Source organism: Littorina saxatilis, linkage group LG9 (assembly GCF_037325665.1).
Source record: "Littorina saxatilis isolate snail1 linkage group LG9, US_GU_Lsax_2.0, whole genome shotgun sequence".
In the NCBI taxonomy this organism is placed as follows: domain Eukaryota; kingdom Metazoa; phylum Mollusca; class Gastropoda; order Littorinimorpha; family Littorinidae; genus Littorina; species Littorina saxatilis.
This window is the reverse complement of record NC_090253.1, coordinates 3620823-3633366: the sequence shown is the minus strand read 5'-3', so window position 1 is coordinate 3633366 and position 12544 is coordinate 3620823. Positions and strand designations below refer to the sequence as shown.

Sequence of the window (12544 nt, the reverse complement as noted above, 5' to 3'; positions counted from 1 at the left end):
GATTCGCTTAGTGTTTTTGTTACGAACTAGCGAAGAGGTGAAAGACTGTCTCCTCTTCAACAAGCATTTAGCCCCGTATGTTATAGGCGATGAGGGGGCAAAACCCACGTTCTGGTTTCCTCTGCGACAAAGCTTACCTGACGTCTCGGTGCCAGAAGAAAATAGGTCTCTCACCTGTCCGAGAGGACACAAAAACTGCAAGCGATGGAGGAAAACCAAAACAGTGAATCCATTCAGCAGAGTCAGGGACATTGTTTACCTGGAAGATCTCGTTTGGCCAAAGCCTCGGCTAGTTGTGAAGATGAATGAGAAAAAGGAGAGGGAGATAGACTTCAAGGTAGGCGACTCTTGCTGGGTGAATGACAACACTACCTTCGAAAGTTTCATACCAACGACACAAACTTACATATCTCACGTGAGACACTTAACGCCGGATTGGCAAGCCTTTTATTTCACACCATCAGCGCAGTGCACGATGCTTGTCAACGGACACCTGGCAGCTTGTATGATGAAGGCAGTTGGTTGTACTCAAAGCCAGAGGTTTCGGCGTCACCTGTTCAAGAATCTCAACCGTATGAAGAAGTTCACGAAGCACATGCAGGTAGTGTACCCTGCCTTGACTTTGTCGCAAGATCAATCGGAAGTGAACGTGACCTACCTCATCGACATCGTGTCTGTGTGGCCAGAACAGAGGATTGATTACGCGTGGTAAGTTAAATAGTCCAAGACAAGTGTACTTTATATTATAGTATACATCGGTGTGATTTAACTGTGTGTGCATGCACTCGTGTGGGTGTGTGTGTGCGCGCGTGTGTGTGTGCGTGCGTGTGTATGTTCGCATGTGTTGCTCTCTGTATGTGTGAGTGTGTGTGCATACATGTGAGTATAGATCTGTCTGTCTGTCTCCCTGTCTATCTGTCAATCTCTCTCTGTGTGCATGTCTTGCTGTTTGTTTGTCTGTATGTCTCACTCTATATATATATGTCTGTCTGTCTGTCCGTCTGTCTGTGTCTGTATGAATAGAAGTGTTGCTTGAACTAGTGGGCATCAGACCTACATTCTGTTGTTATATATATATGAAAATGCTTCAAGCATTATTCAGGCATGGGAATTGTCCGCCAAAAAAGCAAAAGTGTCCGCCGAAAAAAAAAATGGGGAGGCAAAAATGGTTCTGAAAACTGAATTTAATGGCAAACTTGGAGCTCAGATGTCACCAAATTGCAGAATTTGGGTTCTTTGGAGAACTTTTTTTCAGGGGGGGGGGGGCATGCCCCCGGAACCCCCTAGTAAGGCTAGGCGCTTTGCGCCGTCGACTTTGATATTACTTCCACATTTTCAGCCTTTTTTACTTTTTTAAATTCCCATGCCGATTATTCTTTTTTGTTCAGTATACACGGTGTACTATAATAGATTATACACACACTAATATTTCCTTTTTTTTCATCTTCTAAGTTCTATGTATGATTAAATTACATATTCTTACTCCGAATCACATAAAAGCATTGACGCAGTCTGAATTGCTAAGGTCTGAAAAGGCTACCCGTCTTAAACAATTTTAAAGGGAAGCAACCCAACCACCAAAAGGAAAACATAGCAATGGTAATGACCATATACCCAGGGAGTTACCTCCCGTACCGGGGTATGTGACGTCACCTCCACTGCTACACCACATGGAATCCTCATTACGACTTTTCAGCTCTGGAGGAGAGGTCGTCTTTTGAAGGCTCTGTGTGGTTTGTTGGAGTTTTTACTCCCACCGACCACCTACCCGTCTGCTTGTCTTCTACCGTGTAGTTGGTGAGCTCTTTCCATTTTGTCTTGCTTTTAGTAAGAATATTTGACTTGTTATTGATAATTTTCCGTCCTTTTGGACTTGTGAATTTTCGTCAGTAGCTTGTTGTTGTTGTTGGCCGCCATTTGTATTTTCGGCCGGCATGGCAGATAACGGTAGTAAACGGGGCAAGGGCGACGTCAAGGGCAAAGTTAAGCCTTAATCGTCTTCTGCGGTTCCTATACCTCCCGTGTTAGTGGTCCTTTCGGACAAAGAGATTAACACTATCATGTCTGTTACCTTTTCTTCCCCTGACGCACGTTCGTTGTCGGGGGTCGTTCTTCTACTTGCGGCTTGCTCGTCCGTTTCGTCAGACGGGCAAGCGTCTCTTGTTACTTCTCTGTTGAGCTTTCTTGTTCCAGAGATATGCAATTTAGTGTGCGGGAATTGAAGCGTGGTACACCTACTCCAAGCCTCGTACATCCGCCGGCGGTGAGCGTTTCTCGCTCGTTCGCTTCCGGTTCCTTTCCGGTTGCGACGACATCCGGTGATGACGGAACTTCTGCTACTTCTGCTTCCTCTGGAAGCTTACAAGGTATGCGAGCTTGTCCACTGGCTCTAGTGAAGCCACCGGACGGTCCCCGCTGGGACGGAGCTCACTTGGCAAGGGTCACTCCCTTTTTCCTGTTCAGTTTCGGCCAAACGCAATGCGTGTGCGGCAGTCTCTGAGCAAAGGCGGTTTCCTTCGGAAGTCGCGTTTCCGGGTTTTCCCGGAAACGAAGGTCCTCCTGCACACTCACACTCAGCGGTGATGGTGGGAGTTGACCGTGGACTGGCCTCAGGGCAACAGGGCTTCCGGCCCCAGTCATCGCAACCTTCGTTTCCGCATCATGGTGCGGTTTCGTTTGTTGTGTTTCCTGTTCAGTTTCGTCCAGTACACAATGCGTGTGCGGTAGACTCTGAGCAAAGGCGGTTTCCTTCGGAAGTCGCGTTTCCGGGTTTTCCCGGAAACGAAGGTCCTCCTGTACGCTCACACTCATAGGTGGTGGCCGGAGTTGACCGTGGACTGGCCTCCGGGCATCAGGGCTTCCGGCCCCAGTCATCGCAACCTTCGTTTCCGCATCATGGTGCGGTTTCGTTCGTTGCGTTTTCTGTTCAGTTTCGTCCAGTACACAATGCGTGTGCGGTAGACTCTGAGCAAAGGCGGTTTCCTTCAGAAGTCGCGTTTCCGGGTTTTCCCGGAAACGAAGGTCCTCCTACACACTCACACTTAGAGGTGATGGTGGGAGTTGACCGTGGACTGGCCTCAGGGCAACAGGGCTTCCGGCCCCAGTCTTCATGCCTTGCGTTTCTGCATCAAGGTGCGTTTACGTCGGGTGTGTTTCCGGCTCAGTCCTGATTTGCTTTTCCTCTTACAGACACTCCTTCACGGATTGTTGGTGAGCGAGGATCAGCATCCGCCCTATGGGCTGTTAGGGTAGTCTTCTTTTCACCACCCTGGTGTTAGGTCGACACCCCTTTCAACGCCGGCGGCACTGTTTTGATCTCTCCTTTGTCCCGTTGCGGGCAGTGGCGTTTTCAGTGCAAGGGCGGTAGCCGCTGGCGCTGCGCTTCCGGTTTACCGGAACCATAGGTCCTCCTTTGTAATTACACTGTGTGTTCTTTCCTGGAGTTGACCGTTGTCTGGCCTACGGGCGTTCGGGCCTCCGGCCTCAGTCCACGCAACCTTTGCCTCTGCATTGTGCGGTTTTGTCTGTTGCGTTTCTGGCTTTGCCGGATTCATTGTTCTTCTTACTAACACTTCCTTTTGGGATGTCAGTGAGTGAGGAACAGCGGCTGGCCTACGGGCATTCAGGCTTTCAGCCTCGGCCGTGACAAGTAGTCTCTTCACTGGTTGGGTGTTGCGTCTACTGTTTATGCCTGGTGGCTTCGGATGTTACCTCCTCTTTTTCTTACCCTCTTACGGGAGGGGTTGAGACAGGACGGTTTCCGGGTGGACGGGTTTCCGGTTTTCCGGTCATCCCGTTCAGCAGTGTTCCACTGGCAACTGTGACTTAGGCCGTGTCAGTTCTCTTGGCTATTCTGTTATACAGTCTTTAGCCAACGATCAGACATGTCCTGGATTTCCGTCGAAGCTCTTGGCTTCTCTCGAGGTCTCGACGGAGGTTACTTCCAGATATTTTATGGAAGTACATCGGCTTCCTCTTTGGTTGCATTCAGCGATGTCGGACTTCCGTTCCGCGAAGGAGGAGTTTTTTCCTACTTCCGGTTCAATAGTCTCCTTCAATGTGGGTACCACCTTTCGCAGGTTTTTGGCTAGTCAACCTCCTACCTGAAGTGGTATCCACGAGTTCCGGTTCTGCTACTCGTTATTCACGGGTCAGTTCCGGAACACGCTCAGCCTTGGCTGTCTTCGGCTACACAGGCTTCGGTTTTGGTTTCTTCTTGTTATAAGAAGTTCTCTTTTCTGAAGCTGGGTCGGAACTTGCTGGCGTCTTTGCTCTTCCGCATACACCTTTACTGGTAATGCAGGAATTTAGAGGATTTTGGACGTCAGTTTTTGGAATTTGCCTTGTCGGAGATGATCGTCAGAGCGCTCTCGCGCTCTTTCCCGGAGTCACTGAACCTTTCACACTTAGCGTGTATCAGGACCCTGATGACATCTCCACTCTTTTAGTCAGCCCTGTTAGGGTGAACGAAGAGCAAAAAAGGACCTGTCCTCCCTTCACCTCACTTTACAGTCAGGTGTCGGAGGGACTTGTTTCTCTCGCATTCTCAGTTCTCTGAGCAGCCTAGGAGAGACACTCGGGCTTTGCTCGGGGTAGAGGGACCTACTTTTTGAACTTTGGTGTTTTTACCAGAAAAGAAAGGTAGATTCAGTCGACTAGAGATCAGCAGATCTCTGACTTCTCTCTACAAGGGTCGAAACAGAGCTAGCCTCCTCAGAGGAAGCATGCTCAGGCCTCTGGACAATTTAAGCCGGCGGCCAATAGGCAGTCTCTGCCTGATTCTTGATTGTCGAGAAATAGATCACTTTCGGGCAGGGAGAAGGGCAGCCCTAGCAGCAAGCCTCTCTCCACAAGGAAGTGCCCCCGATCACACCCCCTCCTCCGCCCTCCACTTTGGGAGGGCGGTGGGGCCTCCTCCTTGCAATTTTCATTGGATGGTCTCTGTACTCAGCCAATAGTTTGTGGGAGTGGTGAGGTCGGGCGACTCCCATCGATCTTATGTGTGCATATTTGCTTATGCGTCAGTCCGATCTTTTAACAGTGATCTAAGCCCATCAGCTCGAGCACCCGCTGAGGTCTCTTCTGGTCGGAGCTAACGCTGTTCTTCGGGTATACTGCTTCAGTCCTCAGTTAGTGTGACAGTAGCTCAGCCACGGGCTGCTACAGTGGCACTTCCGGTTTTACCGGAGAGGTTGTTTCTTTCACAGACGCTTCATAGGTACGTCTGAGTTTTGGAACAACGGCTGTCCTTCGGGCATCCAGGTTTTTTAGCCTCGGCCGGTGCAACAGCAATTCCACCTGTTTGCGGTGATGGTGGTTGCTTTCCCTTTTCTTGTGGCTTCGGATTTCGACTTTCTTCCTTTATTCTCATCTTAAGCAGGAGATGAGATAGGACGATTTCCGTGTGAGTGGGGTCTCCTGGCTTCAGGCTTCCCCGTTTTTTCTCACTTTTTGCCACAAGCTTCTGGACTTGGTCCTGGTTTGTCTTTCGCCGAGTCTGACTCCGTCTTTCTCTAGCGATCAGACTCGTTCTGGTGTTTCGTCCAAACTTGAGCTGCGCTTGAGTTGGCCTCGGAAGTAACATTCAGATTTTCCGGAGGGGGCATTGTCTTTGGCAATGTATGTTTGAGGAGTCATTCTTTGTGGCTTAACACCTCTCTCAGGTTTTGGCTACTCCTCTCCTTTTGGGCAGAGGGTTAGCTAATGTTCCGGTTTTTCTTTGCTGTGGGCCTTTAGCCCAGCATTTGATTTGACAGCCGAAACTTACGTTTCTTACGTTTACATGTGTACTGTTGGTACTTTGGTACATGGTTGTCCTTCGGGCTTCATGGCGTTCAGCCTTAGCCTGTGCTATAGCCTCCTGTCTAGCGTGGGCGACTATGGCATTTTCGGTTCCTGTGACTTCGGATTGGGCTCTTCCGCTTCTTCCTCGTCCTAGCACGAGGTGAATCAGGACGACTTCCCTTGGGTCGGGTTTCCTTTTACAGTCACCCTTCTACCACAGGCAACTATGACTACGACGTTTGCCCGTTGATCTCTGCGTCTGACTCTCAGTCTTTCACTGAGAGTTAGTCAGACGCGATCTACTTCCTCGTATTACCTCTCTCTCTGCTTTCGCATTGACTGGTAGAGGATTACCGGCGAACGTCTCTTTTTTGGGATTTTCCTGTCGAGGTGGGCTCTGGTACCTTGTACGCAGGTGTCTCTCTCTCTTTCTTGGTTCGATATCGGTCACTCTTTTCTGGAGCTGACCTTTATCTCACAGTCCTTTCGGGCTTCACTCCATCCCAAGGTTGCATACTTTGGCATGATTGTCTGACGGTCTCCGTGAGGTTTGTCCTTCACTGTTCTGAGCGGACATCCTTACGCACGGATCGTTTCTAGGGCGGCATTTCCTTCCAATAGAAAGGGGGGGGGGGGGGGGGGGCAGCTTGTCTTTCCCCCTACTCGGCTAGGGTTAATCCAAGGCTGGGGTCTCTTTCTGGATCGTTTGGTCCAGCAGATAGGAAGAAGTGCTGGGCACAGATTTCTGGCTCTCTGATGTTGTCTTTCGCAACTTTTTGCCTGAGAGACATCTCGGCTGTCAATCAAGATGGTTCTCAGGTCCTTTCCTGCCTTTTTGGCAGTGGGCCAGTTCCTGGCTAGGGTTTAGAGTGAGTTAGATTTTCTTTCTCACTGGGCCCTTCCCTGACCTTTTGGCAGCAGACCAGGTTTTTTGGCAAGGTTTTAAGAGTGTGTTTGGTTTTCATTCCCACCGCCTTGTTGAAGCTATCTGCTTTTATGTGATTCGGAGTAAGAATATGTAATTTAATCGAAAATTTTTAAGTAAATTTTCATTTGATTAATATACTTACCCGAATCACATAGTGTATTCCCTCCCGCCAACCCCGCTTATGGTTTTTAGTTTCTTTAAAGCCGTAATGAGGATTCCATGTGGTGTAGCAGTGGAGGTGACGTCACATACCCCGGTACGGGAGGTAACTCCCTGGGTATATGGTCATTACCATTGCTATGTTTTCCTTTTGGTGGTTGGGTTGCTTCCCTTTAAAATTGTTTAAGACGGGTAGCCTTTTCAGACCTTAGCAATTCAGACTGCGTCAATGCTTTTATGTGATTCGGGTAAGTATATTAATCAAATGAAAATTTACTTAAAAATTTTCGATTTTACTGCTTTAAAGTCTCTCCAATATCTTTATCATTAAGAAAACAAATACAGTTTTGCACATTATTTTTCAGCTCTGATTTCAAAGAAAATATTTATAATAATATTGTTTTTATAAAGGGGCTGGTACGTCAATTACCTGCTGACGAGGCGCATGCTGCTGGAGGAAGCGATGGCGTGGTTATCTACCCTGGGAGGGGCCCACTCTTCTCTGGGGGAGTACTTCACCCACCATGTGAGTTAAGCCTGTTATTAAATAATAATTGGGCAATATCTATTTCACGAAGCTTGCTTTTGCACAGATTTCGGAAATAACTCCATCGGGTTTGTATCTTGCCGGGCGCAGTGGCGTGGTGGTAAGACATCGTCCTCCTAATTGGGAGGTCGTGAGTTTGAATCCCGCTCGCCTGCCGCCTGGTGGGTTAAGAGTGGAGATTTGTCCGATCTCCCAGGTCAACTTATGTGCAGACCTGCTAGTGATTTAACCCCCTTCGTGTGTACACGCAAGCGCAAGACCAAGTGCGCACGGAAAAGATCCTGTAATCCATGTCAGAGTTTGGTGGGTTATAGGAACACGAAAATACCCAACATGCCTCCCCCGAAATTGGCGTATGCTGCCTAAATGGCGGGGTAAAAACGGTCATACACGTAAAATTAAAAATCCACTCGTGCTAAAAACATGAATGAACTTGGGGGTCTAAGCCCATGAACGAAGAAGAAGAAGAAGAGTATCTTGCCAAAATTTCTGACAAACATTGGAGGGGCCAATCACTATTGAGGGGTGTGTCGGAAACATTTGAACAGGAGCATGTGTGATTTGCCCCTCAAATGTTTGTCAGAGGTTTTGGCAATTAGGGTATTCATTCAAACCCGACAGCGTTATTGTCGGAATTCGTCTATTAAGGAAGGCCTTCATGTAAACATGTGGCTGTCTGTATGCTTTTGTCTTCTTTGTGAAGCCCATGTGCTTTGATGTAGCATACAGATCTGTTTTTATACTTGATGGCCGTACACCAATGCAGAATATCTTTCACAGGCTTGTGATTCAATGTGTGGATACATTTGTGCGTGTGTATGTGTGTGTGTGTGCATGCGTGTATGTGTGTGTGTATTTGTTTGATGGTGTGTGTGTGTTTGCATGCGCGTGTGTGTGTGTGTGTGTGTGTGTGTGTGTGTGTGTGTGTGTGTGTTTTCAAGAGAGATGGAGAGAGAGGCATTTCAACAGTGCTTTGCTCATTTTCTGTGGTTGGTGTTCTTCTTTACATAATGTTGCCCTGCATAGCCACAGTGATGGCGCTAGTATTTTTTCAAACCGGTACGCAAACTTTTATTATGCAAACAATCCTGAAAAGTAGGCTGGTCATTGGAACCAGTAAGAGTCCAATTCAGAGTACTGGTTTTGTTGTTTTACCAGCAAAAAAAACCCTGGTAGTTCAAAAATCAACCAGCAGGTCATACCGGCAGCCATTTTTGTTCCCGTATTTTCTCATTTCAACTGGTAAAATACCGATAATTACCGGTTAAAGGCACAGTAAGCCTCCCGTAAACCATCACAGATACTGTCAGGCTTTTACACACAGTACAAACACCCTTCCATTTGAACGCTCACCGAACGGGAACATCCTAGGTGCCCTACGTAAAGAGCTAGCAATTTTCAAAGAATTAATTTTGCGGATTGTCTGTCAGATAATCGGACGGTGCTTTTTTGCGCTTCTGACCTAACTTTTGAAATCTAAATAATAAATTGACAGCTTGTTACACAAACATTCTTAAATCATAAAACAAATCTTTTTTCATCAAGACAAGATCAGAACAATACGAAGTCTTGATAGTTTAAAAAAAGATAGCCCGGAAGCAGGGTCACGCAAGGTCGTGGTTCTCGTAGCAGACGACGCTGCCTGGCGCCAGTTCCTTTGAACCGTTAACCGCCACTGCTCTAGTTCGCAGCCGTTTCAATGTTGCATTTCAGATTCAAAGGTACACAATAACGTGCTATTGCAGATAAGCTTACAGAGATTTGCATTGAAATGACAAACTGGCGGCTAAATTGTGAAAAAAGGGAAACTGGATTACACGGGTTCACGATGGCTCAGAGGTAAGATAAACCACGCAAAAATAAATTCTTTGAAAATTGCTCGCTCTTGACGGAGGGCACCTAGAATGTTCTCAAGCGGTGAGTGTTTAAATGAAATGGTGTTTGTACTGTGTGTAAAAGCCTGACAGTATCTGTGATGGTTTACGGGAGGCTTACTGTGCCTTTAACGCCAATACTGTAGCGAACACTAACAGAAAAGGATTTTCCTTTACTAAATTCACCTTTGTCACTCCATACAAATGTATAATGTTGACTTCAAATTGCTTGGCTCAATTGTTGTCAGGCGGAGATGGCGGGGAAGATCTCGATGAAGCAGCTGAAACTGGCGGTGAACATGGGGGACCCCCTGACGGTGGCTCGCTGCCACATGTTCTGGGCCTACAGCTTGCTGCAGCGAGGATTCACACGCAAGGCCACAGCGATTGTGAGGTACGTCTGCTGCTTTTCTTGTGAGAAATATGGCTGAACATGCGTCCAACATGTCGTGGGTGAAATCGTTGGACCTGGTGAGTACAGTAACTTGGCGCCCAGTCACTTACAAGGTCCCACGATTTCACAGATGAAGACATTAGTGTTGTGTTGATGAAAGTGTCACATCTGTATTTATAGTTAAAAATATTCTCCTTATAATGTGAATCATCACTGAAAGTTGAATTTTATAGGAACAAGTTTGTGGGGATCCTTAGACAGGTGGTCATTATTGAGAGGTAGTCATTATTGCGAGGTGGTCACCAGGGCAGATGCTACTACGGTGGTAACCCCCTTTTAAGACCCCGCAATTTAAGACTCCATCCCTTGTAAGACCCTGTTTTATCAGACTTTCTCTTCATAACCATTGTAAATTGACCCCCTTGTTTAGACTTCATCCCTTGTAAAACCTGATTTGCTAATTTGTAGAAATCTTAAAAGGGGGGATTCTACTGTACTGTTTCCTTAACTTCAATGCATGATGTTTTGACGGACGCGTATTTCTTTGATGTTGCAGACGTATGTACCGGTTTGCCTCAAGACACACAGTGCGAGACACACGGCTGATCAACATGTGTCTGGCAGCGTGGACCCGACTCCAGTACCTCCACAGACGTCAAGTACAGGAGAGGAAGAGAAGCGGTGCAAAAAGTCCAGGGGTGAGTGCATGTGCTTTGGTACATGTTGAAATAACCAGAGTTTGACATGAGATATTTGAGCAGAATTAACCCTCCTGGTAGGACTATCCCCTCTGCCACAGCCCCCTGTCACATGCTTCAGCCTCGAAGAATTGGACATGCTGGAAAAATTCAAAAGGTCATATTGTGATGGCCTGTGAGTTTTTGGCTGAAACCTTAATTTCTGGCTTCAAATCCCACAGTAGGCCACAGCATCTCTGGTCCTAAGAATAATACGATTGTATACACAGGAACGAATATATCTTTAACCTGGTGGTATTAAATTTGTGCATTGTTCATTGCATTCTGTTAACCCTTACACTGGTGCAATTCTGTAACACATGTTACATAGTCACTGGTGAATTAACAGAGAGAAAAATATAGAAAAACGGTCATATAGGTTTTCGCATCCATGGGAGGTAATCGGAACCAACCAAACAGACTGAGCCAGTAGCGCGACATATGTCGTGACAACCAGGTGACAGTATACGTAAAGTAGCGCGACATATGTGGCAACAACCAGCCCAAGGGTTAATATTTTGCACCCTGTTCTTGTTGTTTCAAAGGTTCACAAGACTCCATCAGCTATCCAGGAAAATGGAATGTCTGCAGACAAGACATCTAACAACACATCTTCTGTACAGTCAACCGTTCAACCAAACCGTGGTGCAGTGACGATGGAGCTTGGTCCGTCTCTCCGAGACATTCGCAACTCAGTCAACGCAGATGTTGAAGCCAGGAGGGCTGGTGGTGATAACGCTTCAAGTTGATGATGTTCAATTTGGTACAACGACCCTTTTTTTCTGAAGAAATCAACTCAAGAAAACCTCTTACACTTTTGATCTCTCTGGTGTAACTTTTTCATTGTCTTTCTAATTTTCATAATGAAAGATTATTTTGTACAATGGAACCCCCCCCCCCCTCCCCCCTTTCATGACCCCTAATGTAAGACCCCTCCTTTTTTGGACCCTGTTTTCTTAGTAATTTTCAGTTGATAACCTCTATAAATTTACCCTCATTTTACCCCTCGTTTTTAGGACCCTGTTTTCTCACATTTTGTGGAGGTCCTGAAGTTCACTGTATCAGGGAGGTGAACTGTTTGGAGTCGGCAGTCAGCCAAACGTCCAATCTTGTAAAAAAAACTTTTCCGTCATTTAGGCAGATCTGCCTTAGGCCAAAAAGAAAAATATGTCTGTTTCTGGTAACTTTGCCGAACCTTAGGCCAAAAAGAAAAATATGTCTATTCCCGGTAACTTCTCCGAAAAAAATAGGGTCGGTCAATGTTTTTTTTTTTAATTGTTTTTTTTTTTAAACCAAAGTTTTTCTTACGTTTTGTTAACGTCTTTTTATGTGTTTATTTATTTTTTTAAACGCTTCCTTAGTTTACTTACAATTATTTAGCACATGTTTTGGACCTAGATATATTGAAACTAAATAAAGTATACTTGACTTCATATTTTTTTTGTACGAAAAGCGAAAAAAAACTTTAGGGTCGGCGCTTAAAAATAGGGTCGGTCGGGTTACCGGAAACAGATATATTTTTCTTTTTGGCCTTACCTTTCTCACAACGGGGATGGGATCACGCCAACGATTGCCTTAAAGGTACACTCATTCTCGTGAAAACAGTTGGGCTCCCCGTCTAAGATTTGGGCAGGCTTTTACATGGGATGGGACCATCCATCCACTTGGACTCATACTAACAATCAACAGCCTGACTGCTTGGTCAGTTCACATTTTTTGAGGAATAATTTTCTTTCACAAACGTTATTCATAAACAAAATCCCGCTGTGAACAGAGAACACCTAGCCCTTCATTGTTGGTTTGTGACCAAGTTAAGGGATGGTCTTCTCTCCAGTAAGGCCCCCCCAAAAAATAGGTCTATTTACGGTAACCCGACCGACCCTAGTTTTTTCGCGCGACCCTAGACTTTTTTTTGGCATTTGGGGGAAAAAAAAAAAAAAAAAAAAATCTTGTTTTTTTGGCAAAATAACATAAAAATATGGTTTTTGGGAAAAAAAAAAAAAAAAAAAAAATCCCGACCTACCGACCCTATTTTTTTGGCCTATGTTACCGTAAACAGACCTTTTTTTTTTTTTTTGCCTAAAATCCTGGCAAGACCAGAAATGGTGAGCAGAAATGATT

At 46.0% G+C, this 12544-nt stretch overlaps 1 protein-coding gene across 1 annotated transcript in view; it reads left to right on the top strand.

Annotated features, from left to right (window-relative positions):
• LOC138975083 (uncharacterized) overlaps positions 1–12201 on the top strand; it is a 13160-nt gene extending 959 nt beyond the window's left edge. The window contains exons 2-6 of the mRNA XM_070347732.1: positions 1–708; positions 7283–7397; positions 9541–9686; positions 10243–10384; positions 10969–12201. The exon at positions 1–708 is cut by the window's left edge and continues 105 nt beyond it. Of these exons, the coding sequence (XP_070203833.1) occupies positions 1–708; positions 7283–7397; positions 9541–9686; positions 10243–10384; positions 10969–11172 (1315 nt within the window). The 3' untranslated portion in view covers positions 11173–12201. The remainder of the gene's footprint in view (positions 709–7282; positions 7398–9540; positions 9687–10242; positions 10385–10968) is intronic.
• Positions 12202–12544: the final 343 nt, after the last annotated feature.